Source organism: Plutella xylostella, chromosome 26, assembly GCF_932276165.1.
Source record: "Plutella xylostella chromosome 26, ilPluXylo3.1, whole genome shotgun sequence".
Lineage (NCBI taxonomy): Eukaryota > Metazoa > Arthropoda > Insecta > Lepidoptera > Plutellidae > Plutella > Plutella xylostella.
In genome coordinates, this window is record NC_064006.1 from 5,307,683 (window position 1) to 5,324,832 (window position 17,150).

Here is a 17,150-nt window from a genome sequence, read left to right on the forward strand (position 1 = left end):
AGAGGTGGGAGATCCTGTTCCTCGTCAGTGTTCACTCTAGACAACCAATTATTATTATTATTAAAACAAACCCTAGCTGACCTAACTAAGAAGAAAAATTTAATAACTGTAAATCTAATGTTTTTTTTTTGTAAAATCCTTACTTTCTTCACAAAATACAACATAACTTTTGATTGGGTGAAATGATTAAGAACGCTATCAGCAAATACAAATACCGCGAAAGGAAGAAACCTAGAAAGGCATTACAATTTGATCACCTAAGTACACTTGAAAACATAATACGTTTACATAATAATAACTACACAGTACCTCTAACACGGCTCGTATGGGTCGATTACACCTAACGAGTACAGTGGTGAGACAGTATTCTCGGCCGATCCTCGACCAATGAACGGCTAGCAAGTGACCGAGTGCGCGGCCGAGGCTACTATGACTCGCCACTGTACTCGTTAGGTGTAATCGACCCATTATACCTTGTTTCACGGGGAAAGACATCTGACAGGACCCTTATTACATTCGAATAAGGGAAGTTTTTGCTTGTATCAGCTGTCTTTCCTCGTGAAAAAAGGTATAGGCAACCGGCGGCTTAAAAACGTAAGTTTGTATGTCCCCACCCTGACTCGAGACGGCCTGGTAGCAATTTCAGATACCGCACTATCGCTACAAATTGAACTGAAAAAATATTGAAAAATTGTGACAGCTAATATGGGTTCACTTTTAGTTCAGAACTTAATTTTTTGCCACTTACCTTGTAATATTTTTTTGGGGATGTCCCTGGGAATTTTAAATATGGAAAGAAAAATGAAAAGAAAATGTAGTACATAGGTATAATAATCTGTAGATAAATCCGTCCGTAGTTCAGCTAGCTTTAGCTCCAATTTCTCCATAGTCGGTTAGATCGTAATAAACCAGGGAAAGTTTCATCAATTATACGTCATCTCCATACTAAATTCTTGACAGATGTGACAAAGTCAAGCAATAATCCCTGGTTATGTTCTAAACCACTATGGCGAAATTGGCATTTAGTGATCAAAACTGATTACCTATTGAAGTTAGACAACACAAATGGCAAATCATTGGATGGGTGACCAATGTCAAGTGGTTGTTTTCAGGTTGCTTCCGTACTTCGGATGGCAGCCGTGGGTTCCGGTGGCTGTTTCGGCCGCAGTCGTAAAGCCTGGTCAGAAACCTTCAGGCAGCTTGAAAACATCTTACAGTATTTTTAAAGCCATGCCTAGATTCTAATGGTATATTAGATAGATAGATAGATAGAGTAGTCTTTATTTGTACGCCAAGAAATAATTAACATATTTACATAGACACTAAACTAGGGTACAAAAGTCGATCTTATCGCTTATGGATCTCTTCCAGACAACCTTTATATTATGAAGGTTTAATGTAATTTCTCGGTGTTGGTGACAAACACTTTAGCCACACTACTTATAATTTGTCACCATGGTGAAAGGATTGAAGTGATGAATTTATAAAAATTGGTATTCATATTTACGAGCCTAATCGAGGGACGTATAACCTGTTCATTAGTCATTACACGTCTGGCGCACCCTGGGCTAGTAGCACGGGGCGCATTTATGACGTCCCTCGAGCTATAATCCTCCAAAATTGAAACTCAATAGAAACTATTTTTGATGATGCCAAAAAATTGTCGTGAAATAGTCATAAATAGTCGTGTTTTCCAAAAAAATAGTCGTATCATACTTTCGGAGTTAGAGCTATACTTTATGGAGGATTATAGCTGGAGGTCTCCAGCTATAATCCTCCAGCCTCTGCAGAACAAACGGTAAGGCCTATCGACTTGGTTAAGGTCTCAAAAAATAGTCGTGAAATAGTCGTAATGACATGCCAAATTTCAGAAATAGTCGTCAAAAGATAGCAGAGATATAAAGGTACTTTGCTGCAGCCCTGGTGGAGGATTATAGCTGGAGGTTTTGAAAATATCGAATATCTTTGGAACTACTATGACTATCGGATTGAATTATGTCTCAAAAAATAGTCGTGAAATAGTCGCTTCTATTTATTATAATTTTAAGCTTGATAAAAGCTGTTAAATAATGATATCAAATTCTTCATACAAATCAAAGTGGACGAGAATGCCAAAGCAAGCCAGTACACAAAAATAATAGCACCGTAGCATTGAAGTACTCATGTCGAATTTATCTATAAATCATTTATTTCGTCATACTTTGCATCAATAGTATCTAAACTAATCTTGGGTATGACATTTTATTGCTTTTGCTCTTAGCCTTTACCTTACTGTGTACAGAGAAAACGTATGCCTATACACGCACACATTTATCTCTGTTATCTTGACAAACGATAGCGATGACGACTACGGCGATGTAGTACCTAGGTCAGTTATTGTCATCCCTTACTATCCCGTGATCAGACAAATATTGCTATCCTTGTCTCCTTTCTAACCGGCATGCATCGCACGCATAGAACGCGTGAGCGACCGCATAACATCTTGACAAGCTATAGCAAACCGGTATTTATTACGTCCCTTATGTGACCGCCGCCGCGCGCCGCCACCGGTGAAGTTGGGGTTAGTATTTTGCATGTTTTGTTTGATAATTTGCATTATACATACAGTTTAGTGCAAACTATGGTCACGATCGGTGTTATTTTTGGTTGTTAAAATATTGTGAGTGCTCTATACGCAAATGAATATTCAAGATGTTATATTCTAAAAGATATTAGTGGATGCAGATAAGAGTGTTTAGTGAGTGCTATGTTTGAATATTGCAAGTAAGTATCCTTTTTAATACTCAATATCAAAGCAAGCCATCCCATTTTGTTATGCTCAGCTTATTTATTAACATGATTTTTTATTGAAGTAACGTAGCCAAATTATTTTTTTAATATCTATGCTTTATATGTATGGGGATTGTTATTAAATTAGCAATTTTACACTATGAGCGAGTAAATTGTGCATACATGCAATCAAGGCATTCATGTACACACGGCAACGTTAAATGGTTGGCAGGGCACACTAACGTAGGTAGTGTATGTGTGTGTCAGCGACATCAACGTAATTATTTAGTTATGGGCAACCCACACACGGATATTGTAAGCATGTAGTTGTGCCAGTGACAATGATTCATTGTTTTTATGATATGAAGCAAAATTTTGCAATGCATTGTAATAGGTTAAATGGCTCAGTTGGTATGATACAATACTTACAATAATCGGTATGGTGGTTCAAATCCCACTGAACTTACAATATTCCTTTTTTGTTTTTTTTTTATAGATTTCATTTATTTTTTAATATGGCTAATAATAGTATTGTAGTATATACGAATAAAAGCAACACAGAAAGTAAATGAAAAATTTTTCAATTAGCAGTTTTAAATCATAATAAACATCAGAAAAGAATGGACTGGCTGTTTTACTAAAGTAAATAGGCAAGTCATTAGTTATATGAATCAACATGTTAATTAGCTAGAAATAAGATAACTTATTCCAACCTCAGTAACAATAACATCATTAACACATTGGCTTACCCATAATTGTAAATAATAATAAGTAGGTATTTAACAAAATAACTAAAATCTTATACAAATGGAAAAATAAAAATTACTGAGCTAACCCCATAACTATAATTTTCACCACTTTTTCGCCATAATATCTTAACATCCATCCTTGTCTGACTTAAAGGACTTTTCATCACTAAATATCACCAAATTGTTGCACCAATCAAAGTTTAAAAAAGTCAGTCGCAAAACGCACTCTGTTTCGACGATGCTGATCGGTTAGAGCAATTTTCTTCGTCGGCCTCCGACAACGCAACCCAGCAGCACGCAAGTGAACCCGTACGGTTTGTAGGGATAGATTATGTGTTGTGGCCGTAGAACGGGTGCTGCAGAACGGATCAGCGTAATGTGCAGCTACGATTTCTCGATGCCGTGGTGATGCATCCGTATAGACGACTACTGTCTACATGTCCCGAATCTGCGTAACCAGATTGAACAGTTCTCCTCTGCAAATAAAAAAAACAAATACTTAGCTTATACAAATACAAATATTCTAACAGTCAAATAAAATATTTACAATTCTATGTTACTTACCGTTAAACATCTTGCGATTTCACTAATTGTAATGTTTTGTTCAAATAAATACGATTATCTCCGCCTTTTTGAACATGGTTAAGTGACTTTCCATACTGACTGCGAAGATAAATAAATTAAATTGACAAATCACAAAGTGAATCACTTTGCAGACGCAGAGGTGAATTGTCACTAAAACTAAAAACAAATTTCGTTTATTCATATTGTATGAGGGTAGAATGGTTTTAATTCTCAAATGAAGAACGAATCATATATTTTTGGCGAAGAGAAATAGTCGACAGCTATGCAGCTTGTAGTCATTTGTCAGTTTCAAATATATTAATTTTATACTCAACAGCGTTGAATTAGTTAAATACTCGTAAAAATAACCATGCGTGGACTCGAACTCACGACCTATGTTTCATTAGTCTAACATTCTACCAATGAGCTACGAAGTGTATAGACACAGGTAGTGAAATTTTGCTTCACATCAATTTTATAACTATTTCACTAACACTACCGGTTGATATTTTTATGTCACAGCTGGTATACGGGCGTTTGCCTACGCACAAACTCGTTTGTGTTGTTGTGTGTGTGTGTGTGTGGTTTGTTACTGGTGTGTAAACCGATTTCTGCGTTTATGCACACATAGACAACGTTAGTGTGCACACATACACTACGTTAGTGTGCCCTGCCAACCATTTGACGTTGCCGTGTGTACATATCTTAGTAGATACGAAAATATGTGGGTATCATCGATTACCTACATATGGTAGTCCTGGTTAAATGTGGATATTTACCCCTCAATAGCAAAAAAGGCGTTATTGTTTGTATTTCTGAATGAAACTAGGCAAATAAATATATGTATTAAAAAAAAATATGTGTAACCTACCTATAAGCCTACCCATTATTATTTCAGGTGAAAACGCAGCCTATCGATGTAATGCGCCGATAAATTATCATGACTCCATTGATGTAATGCGCTTAAAAACTGCAATGGCTCCGAATACATGATTACCAGATAACAAATCCTGGGTAAGAATTTATCACTATTTTCATATGGTATTGTGCTTATGCTAGGCCTATACAGTGTTGTGGTGCTGAAGTTGATAAAGTTATAACAGCCAATTTACTTGTCAAAACTCATTTGTACCTATCAGTTACAAGCGACAAAAACGTGTTTCTGAACTAAATACCTATGTAAGTAATTCACACCCTGTGAAATTTCATACAAGTTTCAAACGCACCGTCCGACCAAACCGGTTTTGGACAAAAGCCAAATTGTTTTCTCAGCTATCTCTTTCGCTCAAAAACAATAGAGGTCGGTTATGGGACATATATATTGAAAAAGGCGAATACACTAATGAACAGTATTTCTACTCTACCCTTTTCGCACAAAAGTTCGCAGTTTCAAGTAATTGTTGCAATAAGTTACTGATAAGAAATTTTACTCCACTGTTTGCTGTGGTCTCCAAATGACAATAAATTACCAAACAAATAGTCTAGGTGAAATAACGTTATTATTACTCGTATCTACCTACTCGTATATAATATATATATATGTATAAAATATTTAAAAAAAACAAATATTTTTATTAATAAGACGTTAATTTGCCTTATTTTATTTTCAGCACAGCTTACGTGTGTTCTTCAATAACGTCGCAAGCTACAGTGGCTGTTGATAATTTTTGCAAGTTCTACACCTACAGGATTCAGTTATCTGGGCATTATAGATACCCTATAATCACCTACGAAGTTATTTAGGTATATTTATTAAAACCATTATACAAGGTGTGGCAAAAAGGGTATACTAAGCTGAAAGCTACATGTGCAGCATGGTATATCTAAGCCCGAAACTGAAAACAGAATTTAAATATTCGCTAAAAAAATATATCATTTTTCATAGAAACTTAGTTGGTCACGTGACTTTTTACAATGGAGAATAAAAATAATTAAATCCTAATCTACCTAAAGATTGTTTAATGAATAACTTAAGTATAAATAAAACAACTTTCGGCCTGTGATTGTAATTAAATGAGTTATATTTCATTATGACAATAACCGTGATTATACTTACCTAAACCTACTAATGAACAATCTGTGATTACTTCAACTTAAGCTTATTATGATATAGGGCTAGAAAATAATTATTTTTTAATAGTGAAATAATTACATATTTAAGTTCATACCATGTTTTTTTTATTGAACTACGTCAATATTATATTATTACTTAGCAATAAAATAACTGTGATAATTTTAAATTAAACTAAATATGTTTATAGGTAATAGTCAAATAATACTGAGATAATTGTATGAAACCTAATCTACCTAAAGATTGTTTAATGAATAACTTAAGTATAAATAAAAGAACATTCGGCCGGTGATTGTAATTAAATGAGTTATATTTCAAACACCGTATTTTATTCTTATCGCTTGAGTGCTACCCTGTACTGCGTCTTCAATAAAACTAATCCCAATTTCACCGGCGGAGGTGGCGGCCACATCAACGCTAATAAAAAAACAAGACAGCACTATTTGTGTGATCCCGGGATAGTAAGGGACGTAATAAATACCGGTTTGCTATAGCTTGTCAAGATGTTATGCGGTCGCTCACGCGTTCTATGCGTGCGATGCATGCCGGTTAGAAAGGAGACAAGGATAGCAATATTTGTCTGATCACGGGATAGTAAGGGATGACAATAACTGACCTAGGTACTACATCGCCGTAGTCGTCATCGCTATCGTTTGTCAAGATAACAGAGATAAATGTGTGCGTGTATAGGCATACGTTTTCTCTGTACACAGTAAGGTAAAGGCTAAGAGCAAAAGCAATAAAATGTCATACCCAAGATTAGTTTAGATACTATTGATGCAAAGTATGACGAAATAAATGATTTATAGATAAATTCGACATGAGTACTTCAATGCTACGGTGCTATTATTTTTGTGTACTGGCTTGCTTTGGCATTCTCGTCCACTTTGATTTGTATGAAGAATTTGATATCATTATTTAACAGCTTTTATCAAGCTTAAAATTATAATAAATAGAAGCGACTATTTTTTGAGACATAATTCAATCCGATAGTCATAGTAGTTCCAAAGATATTCGATATTTTCAAAACCTCCAGCTATAATCCTCCACCAGGGCTGCAGCAAAGTACCTTTATATCTCTGCTATCTTTTGACGACTATTTCTGAAATTTGGCATGTCATTACGACTATTTCACGACTATTTTTTGAGACCTTAACCAAGTCGATAGGCCTTACCGTTTGTTCTGCAGAGGCTGGAGGATTATAGCTGGAGACCTCCAGCTATAATCCTCCATAAAGTATAGCTCTAACTCCGAAAGTATGATACGACTATTTTTTTGGAAAGCACGACTATTTATGACTATTTCACGACTATTTTTTGGCATCATCAGAATTAGTTTCTATTGAGTTTAAATTTTGGAGGATTATAGCTGGAGGCACGTCATTTATGGCGTGACATAAGTTTTGCATCGTGCTCACCCACATCGCGCAGCCTCAAGAGCGAGCGCGACGGAGAACTTTTGCCACGTCTTAAATGCGCCCCGTGCTAGTCCTTCTGAGCAGTCAGCGACTGAGGCTTATCTCACTGGCAAGCCTTTCACCACGGTGAAAAAGTATAGTCTAGCTCTATAAGCCTTCATGGTGAATCATCAGAATGACTAAATCTCATAATAATAATAATATGATAGGAAGAAAGTATGGTAGAAATAAAATTCAAAACATAAATAGGTATACTAATAAATTTTATTTACAAAAATACAACTAAAACTTTGGCACGATAATCTTATTGCACAAAAATGCAAAACTTAATACTGTAACATTATTAAAATAAAAAAAATACTTTGGTTCAGTCTATGGCACTTACGGTAAACTTAAAAGATTTCTGAAAAACTGTTTCATAATCAAGTTAACGACGATAGTACATTATCAAACATTCCAGAAATAAGACGAATACTTAGATTAAATCTTTATAGCAATTAACAACAAATATATTCGTTACTGGGATAATATTTTCTCTCATCGGAACTACCACTGTAAAGCCTACTTTGATACAATTTGTATTCTTCAGTGGTATTAACCGATACATTGTTAGGGTACAAGTCAGTACCCTGACTGACACTATCACTTAGCTCTAATTCGTTTGTATAATACTTGTGTTCCTCGAAGTCCATACTTCCATCAAAGTAGGCATTGCCTTCAGAAATCTGAGTATCGTTTTCGGGACATCTTTTGTAATCGTACAAGTTACTAGCTTTAACCTTATTCTCGGCTCTGTAAAGCTTTCTTTCCGTTGGCCGGTGCGGTTTTGCGTCGGTGGAGGTGGACACTTCTGGTGACTTGACTCTTTTGCTCTTGTACCTTCGGTTCTGGAACCAGATCTTCACTTGTGTGGGAGAGAGAAAGAGAGCTTTGGCGAGTTCCTCTCTTTCTGGCGCGGAGAGGTACTTCTGGGTTCGAAACCTCTTTTCCAGCTCATGGACCTGTGTCTGTGAGAACAGGATTCGTGGTTTTCTTTTGATCTTCTTTTCTTTCTTCTCTTGTTTTGCGGGGACTGGGGGCGTTCCTGTCGGTGAAAGAAGAACCTTGTTAGATAATCTAGATTTCAGTGTAAAATAAAGTTTTAAAGGTGAGTTAGTTTCGTCACAGTGAGAAAGGCTAGTCCAGCTTTAATGTTTATCCTCAACTTGCCAATAAGAATAGTGATAGAAAGGTTTATAGGTAATCATTACTATCAAGTGATTATAAAAAAACTTCAACATTCAGTGCAAAGACTTATATAAAAAAACTAAAATTTTGCATCACTAGACATGATACCTTAACTACAATTCATTAAACATTCGATCTCATATTTTCAATCGATTAAACTACCTACATCCATACAAAACAATTGCAACAAGTCTATCAACAAAACAAAAAACTTACGTGTAATTTTGGTCGCCTCTGCTGCCGCCACTGGGTTCACGTACGCTGCACACACATCTTCACTTTCACCACTATCCGCCTTCAATGGACCAGGAACCTCCGCATTTTCCACCTTATGCACTTCGGGAGCCACTAAACCGTACTGTTCGTAGCTCGGATAGAAGTTATGACCATAATACCCCGTGTAGTACTCAATTTTCGGGTCGTGATAGGCCTCCTGCCCCCAATACTGCTCCGGTACTGTCCCAGGGTATATTGGCGTGAAGTATTCACCACAATAAGGTTGAGGTTGGCATAACGTAGCTTCGTAGTCGTACTGGCGTTTCCCACGGTCTAAACTCTTCCACATGTCAAAGCGATCGTATTGACATGGCTGGTTGATGTTCAGGATGTCTTTGACAGAGAACGGGGTGGTCAAGTGGCTCTGATCTTCAGCCTTTGGTTCCATGTAGACGTCTGCAAATTCTTTGCTCTCTGCCTTCTTGTCATAGTCAGTGTAGAAGTGTTTTGTTTCGTATTCGCTGTAGTTGTGCTTCACATCGTTGTTGTAGGACGAAGAGATTTCGTTGTGTTGTTCGAAGTGTTCCATTTTTGAAAACAGAGGCACTTGGTTAATTAACTTGCTGTGTCAGAGTGGGCTAGCGGTGGAAGACTGATGATTTTGAGAGCCGGCCAATGGCTGCAATATGAACCGAGGTGGGCGTGGCTAAACGTCTTTCCTCCTACTCTGTCGCACTCACGAGTTTCGATGTGATGTCTCGCTCCCGCAGGGTTGTTCTTGTTGATTGTGCAACGTAAATAAACGGATGATTTCATTTGGATTTATTGGGAATTTAGACGGGGATTTGTTTGGAATTGCTGTAAGCGATGGTAAAATTGATTTGCCACTTGAAGGGACGTATATTTTTGTCATGTAAGTACTGGAAATTAATGTTAATACATGTTAAAAAAACCACTAATAAAATAAGTCTTATGATTTGAAAAAGTACGGAACACTTATAGGTACCGTAGCTACGGTATGGAGGGACATTTACTAAAAATATGAAAAAACACAGGATAGCTACCTAGCTACGATAAGTACCTATACTATAAAAAAAAAGGTTTGTGCCAATGACCTCCAGAAAATAATGGACAGATTCAATCATTGTAGGAATGAGGAATTGGATATGATTATTAACTCAAATTAGGTACCTGGGCAGTTCTTCTTTTTAACCTACATAACTTAGTCTCCATCAGTTGTGAAGAAAAAATCATGAGTTTTACAAATATTTATTTATTTATTTATATTTCAGCGTGCATTGTACTAAAAACACAACGGCTGTGCACGTTTACAAAAATATAAATTTATATTTTTGTATTTAAAATTACGTTACAGAGTGGTAAATCCGCGTGACAGAGGAGTATTTCATACGAATCTTGGCTGTCTCCCGCCACTTCATCCTGCGCATATTCGATAATGGTACAAAAAATATATATGACAACATAAAATATAAAAAATTATTTAAACTCCAGAAGATATTACCTATTTAGTAAAACAAAATATATATTTTTAAATGATTTCTGAAATATTTAAAAAAATTGTTGAAAATTTGTCTCTTACTACCTAATGTTTTAGTAGTAACATTCTGTCACGTAGGTTGCCATTTAAAATATTTGTTTGAGCCACTCGTCCTTATTGCCATCAATCTGAGTTTAAGGTCTCCTTTTCCCCTTGGTAAGATTTCCCCTTTGAGATCCAGACACCGCGTATCGGCCACTCGCAAAGTGTGACAGGAGGTGCGTGTGTTTATTCGGCGACAGCTTCGTCACGTAGGTAATTGTTAAAATAAAATACAATGAAATTATTATTTTGTTATTTACTCATTGGTAATAACAATTACTTTGAGATAAACATGTGAATATTACACTTTATGTTACTGTTTAAATGCTAATCGACTTTGCAACACATTTTACCCCTCTGTCACACGACAAATCTGTCACATTCTTACCAAACACTCCAACCTGAGAATATTCATCAAAGAAAAATTGAAGAGAAACTACACGTTTTGGTTAAAGTACGAAGCGAAAGGAACGTCCAATACACTTGCGCTTCATTAATAAAAAGTTTCGTTAGTGAAAAAGCTAATTTCGTGCTATTGTTCTCAAGAACAGACGATGAATGTGGTAGACTGTTTAATATGGTGGAGAATGATTTATCGGATGTTTGATGATAACATTAAAGTCCTTCCAGCTTCTAAGGTAATTAAAAAAGGAAAGAGTATTTTTTTCAAGTTCTAAGAGCCACTGCTGTATTTTCGAAATATGGCTGATTAAAACTTTAACTAATTACGTAATTTTCATTATGTTACTTAAATTTTAGGTTGCCGAAAATATTAATTGTGCAGATAAACATTATTTTATGTAGTTGGAACAAATTTGTCCTTTAAGTTCCTGAAATACGGATATTTCACTCTCCAGAGGTTCTCAAGTGTGATTTCATTAGTTATACTAATAATAAAGATATCTCCAGTAATTTTTTTGACTAACTTGAAACCATAATAATTTATATGTAAGTTACTAAATTATTATTTTTAAATAAAACTGTTTTATTCCAAAACGCAGCCGCATATTTAATAGAATAACAACTATGTCACATCGTCTACCATTCTGTAACGATTGGTGTCTCCTGGTAGTCAACTTATTTTTGGTCGTTTATATGTTATGTTATAAATAGTGCAACTTTGGAAAAATCATATTAAATTTAGTCATTGATGTTAACGTCTATGCTGTTATTTTTTTACTGTAATTAGTAGCGAAAAAATATTTATAGCAAAAACAAGCTTCATTTTAGCTGAAATTGTGACCGAGTGGTAATAACTACTTAATAAATATTTTGTTATTACTAAAAATCCACTCTTTCATATGTTTTCTAAAATGGTATTTTGTTTATTAACGTATCAAAAAAGTTTCATTTCAATCGACGAAGACTATTTCGTTAAAATAAAATAAAAGATTCTGTGACGAAGGTGTAATTTTCTTTGCCTTATCCACGTATTATGTTCTGAAAATCTTGAAAAAATACTTAAACTTCGCGGCCAACCACCTTTTTCGATAGAATAGAAATGTAGCTATCATAAAAATTATAAGAGTTCACCAAAAAGCTAAAGTTATTTTTTTCAAATTCGGGATAATTTTTTATCCATTATGTAGGTTAAAAAGAAGAACTGCCCACCTACTATGTGTTCTTTAAAAATAAAGATCAATTTACCGTGTTAAGTTGTCTATTCGACTGTTTTCTACGACACCAGCATGAATGGACCCTTAAGGGCAACGAAATTTCAATACGAACTAGATGGAGTGCAGAGCGGTGGTAGCTCAGTCGGGTAAGCACCCGCTTCTCACGCAAGAGATGCGGGTCCGAATCCCGGCGCTGACATGTACCAATGAGTTCTTTTAACTTAAGTACAATGTATACCATCGCTCTTACGGTGAAGGAAAACATCGTGAGGAAACCTGCATATCTAGATTTAGCACATCTAGATATGTGAACCCACCAACCCGCAGTGGACCAGCGTGGTGGAAAATGGTCCTAGCTTAAGAAGGCAGTTTAGACCTTGGGGATATGCACAAAGGTTCCACTCGAGAGAGCCACGTGCAGGTACTTACACCCCCACAGAGAATAGAATAGAAATAGAATAGAATAGGATGGAGTGCAAAAGAAACGTCTCTACAAATAACACACCACTTCCATTGCTGAGCTCTTATTTTGAATTGGTTCAGTTTTGAATATTTGCGACTTTATTCATTGGATCAATGCAAAGCTCGTCATAAGATTGAACTTAAAACGGTTTGACAGTAAACAAAATGCGGTCAGTTTTTTGCTTTCTATGGGACAAACCATCTTATTCGTATATTGTAAATCTAAGCTGCTGCTAATGCTGCAAATGTCAAGTAAACCTCCACGACACGATAAATGTTTCTCAATGTATCACGATTCCAATTAGTAATAAATCTTATTATTTTTTCACTCTCACACTAAACCGTGTTTTAGTACATAATATATTTTTTACCAATTCAACTAAATGGGTCAGTGTATATGCCCCAGGGGTCGTTAGTGACCCACTGAAAAAAAGTACTTCCAGACCTGAAAAGTGAATACTGACCCAATACTTGATGTAAGTAGTCATTAGTGACTAACATATCCAAAAATTATTAAAATCGGAGCTAAAAAAAGTTCTGGGCATATATGGGTTAAGGGTCATTCTTTTTTTATGGAGTCCCTCGTTTGACTCACATCGTATTCTTTCATCACGGAACAAATTGTTTAAAACAAGAGGTAAAATGTTTATACCAAGTTATCATCACCCTTGCCTCAATCGAAAATTATATAACATAATAAAATAATGTTGTTATAAATAATAATATAGTTGCTGTTATAGGAGAATACTTTAGCTTGGTGTTAGTCATGATTATGATAAATGAATGAAATATTTTTTTTTTAGATAAAAGTATAAGTACCTAGTCTAAGAGGTAGGTAAACGTGTTCTAAAGACAAGTTGAAACCGCGATTGGCAAACCACAGAGTACATTAAGGCAAACTTAGCCCCAATTTCTCCATAGGTTATCTAGCCGACCAGGGATTGGTTAATCAATTGTACGTCATCTCCATATAAAAATCTTGACAGATGCGTTAAAAGTCAACCACTAATACCTGGTTATGCTTTAACCGACTATGGAGAAATTAGTAAAGGACCCCCTCCAGCTAGATAGGGTGACGACTTGCAAAAGGTGGCTATTAATGGTTGGATGCGGAAAGCTATAGATCGCATCCAGTGCCGTGCTGGGAGAGGTCAGCAGTGGACTGCTAAAGGCTGATGATGATGATTGTAAGTAGGCTGCAATTTAATCATTAAGAACAGATGGATATTATGTAGAAAAAACTATAAACTGTATGATGGTAAGTTTTCTTTTCTATTTATTTTTGTAATTTTCTTTTTATTTTTGTATTTCCTTGTGTATTTTTGTAGTATAAGTAGGTAAGTTTTCTTTTCTATTTATTTTTGTAATTTTCTTTTTATTTTTGTATTTCCTTGTGTATTTTTGGTGTATGGTGCTGGACACCGAATAAAGAATATTCTATCTATCTATCTATCTAAAGCATTTTTATCTGTAATGTTTGGCCGCGTCGCCGCCACCGCCTTTTTTAGGACTAAAATAACCTCCTTATTATAAACCAGTAAACGTTAGTGTAGTATGCAAAAGGTGACTGGTAATGACTGGATGCGGAATGCTATAGATATGCTGTAGCACCCAGTAGCGTGCTTTGGGTGAGGCCTACGTCCAGCAGTGGACTGCTATAGGCTGATGATGATGATGAATCACCAGCATCAGTCCCACAAAGGCGTCCCACGCTAAGTTTCTCTTTATTTGCAGTATTTGCTCTCTTGCTTCTCTCTCCATTCCATGGGATAGATAGATAGATAGATAGATAGATAATTCTTTATTGCACACACAAACATAAATTACACAAGGAAATGTACAATATAGACGGTACAAATGGCGGCCTTATTACTAAGAGTAATTTCTTCCAGACTACCTCGGAGGAGAGAAACTATACAAGAAAAGGGGAAAGTGCAAAAAAATTACAAACAGAACATATAACAAGGAGAAAATTACAAAAGTATATACCTAATCTCTACCTAGTAATAGGTAATATAAATAAACTACATACATCATACTTATATACTTAAATAAATACATACTATTATATATATATAAATATATTACGCTGGGATCGTCAACGGCTGTCGGCTATCAATACTGTTTCCTGTAACACTATTCGGTTTTTAATTTATAGCTAGAGAACGGCGCCATTTTTTTTACTATACTATTGAAGACTCCTCGTAAAATAAACAAAACTTACACGAACACGTGCCGGCGACACTTCGGACAGTAGTTTTTATATTTATTCGAAGAAAACAGATAAATATACTTAAGTAAGCATTAATAAGTTTAAATAAGCACAACTTGGCTTAAATACTTAGGTGAAAAAAGTAGATATAGCATAGCAATTTTATTATTTATATTTTATCTGGAATGTAAGTACCTTCTTTTAATTTTAGTTGTTTTAGTTGTCATTGTAGTTTATACATAATTCTTGTTTTCACACGATACCCTTTTTCATTCTTTCTATTTCCTATCAATGTGGTTGTCTGGAAGAGATTTATTTTAGTAATAAGGCCGTCGATTGTGCTATTTATTTTCTTTTCATGTTTGTAATACCTGTTTCTGTTTGTGTGCAATAAGGAGTATTTTATCTTTACCCGGTACCAATTATTACATATCAGGCTTTTCACTCCGCTTTCAGACATCGTTTACTCGGGGGAAATAAGTAGGTATGCGTGAAAACATAATAGTAAAACCATAATAAACCATAGAACAACAAGTACAGTAGAAGGTAAGTACTATATATATAGTACTCGTTGTTCTTTGGTAAAACCTTTAAAATGGTAAAACCTTTAAAAAAGTTTTTGAGCAGTTATGGAAGTTATAGAAATCTATCTCCATCATACCCACTGACATACCAAAATGGTTTTGTGGGATGTAACTTAGACTATAGATCATCATTAAATTCCAGACTACTTACAATCATCATCATCAGCCTATAGCAGTCCACTGCTGGACGTAGGCCTCTCTCAAAGCACGCCACTGGATGCGATCTTTAGCTTTACTTACAATAGGTACCTAAATTTCACAAGATTCTTGGTGCTATAACATGATTTTGAGTAATTTTGGCATACTTATGAAAGACTAGCTGTTCCCGCGCGCTTCGCTTCGCCTTAAAAAGTTTTCCCGTGGGAATTCCGGGATAAAAAATAGCCTATGTTCTTTCCCAGGGTCTAGACCATATGTATACCAAATTTCATTCAAATCCGTTCAGTAGTTTTGGCGTGAAAGAGTAACAGACAGACAGACAGACAGACAGACACAGTTACTTTCGCATTTATAATATTATATATAGTTAGTATTTATGAGTACCTATTATGTTTTGAATTAATTAAAAAAAATGTGTACAAACTACAAAGTAGAGTGCACATTCACTCATTAATTTGAAGTTTTTTTACAGGGTGTTGCTAAAGTGGTAAAATAATTGGTGATTACTTATAGTTAACCAAAAAGGCGTTATTCCGAAGAACATAATATTTTTTTTAGGTATACTTACTTTCCATAGTAAATAGTGCCATATCTAATAAAGCAAATACGCACATAACCCTTTTCTAACACCCTTTACCTGTAAGAGGCAGTTCACACCAATTTCACACAAAACACAAATATTTTAACCCGCAACACCTCGTAAATAAGATTTAATATTATATCCTAAAACTATTTTAAGTGGTGTCAAATCTGTAAAAAGCTGAGAAATACGCGAACAGCGGTTTGGGCGCAGGAAGGTTACTCTATACTGTCAAAAACGAACGAACGAGAGCTGTCGTGCAATCGGCATGTTTAATACAATGAGATAGAGTCGTGGCTCGCGCGGCAAAGCTCCGAAACTTAGTTATTCGTTATATAGAGTGACCCGACAGCCTGGGAGGCGCACAATAAAACCACCACTTTATGACGTAGTGTGGACGGGCTTAGTTTTAAGTGGATGAGTTGGGCCCAAAATGAGTATTTTGTATAGGAATGCCAAGATTATACTTAGACCGAATCAATTTTCTTTTACAACATTTCGTACACCATAAACCATCCGTAGGACCTAATTAGACTTACCTACGAGCAATGAAAAAGTTCCAGTGACAAACCAACTCCTAAACGGGAAATACTAGCTTAATGACGATTACGCCGTCTGCAAAACAATATTGAAATAGGTACTTATGTACTTACATTTAACAACGCATCAGAATATTCAGAATGTATAAGTACAAACTAAAAACTTAAATTAGTATTTTGATCAAATTCTAAATTAAAATATTGAAATCGACATTTTGTAAGTGGAAGTCTTTTTCAACGTGGTGAAAAAATCGGTTTGTCTAGCCTTCTGATGCCCACGGTCCTTCTGTGAGTACTTAACGAGTATAGTGATTACTGGTACTGCCCAAGCTATAATATATTTTTTCTGGACTAAATGCCCACGGTCCTTCTCCGAGGACGAAT

The 17,150-nt window shown here is 35.5% G+C and overlaps 1 protein-coding gene and 1 long non-coding RNA gene across 2 annotated transcripts; one reads left to right on the forward strand and one right to left on the reverse strand.

The window, feature by feature from the left end:
- The first annotated feature begins 2,608 nt into the window (after window positions 1–2,608).
- On the forward strand, window positions 2,609–5,615 carry LOC125490703. The gene is made up of 2 exons (XR_007267850.1): window positions 2,609–2,763; window positions 4,981–5,615. It is a non-coding gene; the product is annotated as an uncharacterized LOC125490703 (long non-coding RNA).
- Window positions 5,616–7,837: 2,222 nt separating this feature from the next.
- On the reverse strand, window positions 7,838–9,673 carry LOC105383459 (homeobox protein Nkx-2.5). Its single transcript, XM_011553506.3, has 2 exons — window positions 9,015–9,673; window positions 7,838–8,655 (listed from the first exon to the last, which is right to left on the reverse strand). Exons 1-2 carry the CDS (start codon window positions 9,601–9,603, stop codon window positions 8,069–8,071), a joined length of 1,176 nt encoding a protein of 391 aa, XP_011551808.3. The 5' UTR covers window positions 9,604–9,673; the 3' UTR covers window positions 7,838–8,068.
- Window positions 9,674–17,150: the final 7,477 nt, after the last annotated feature.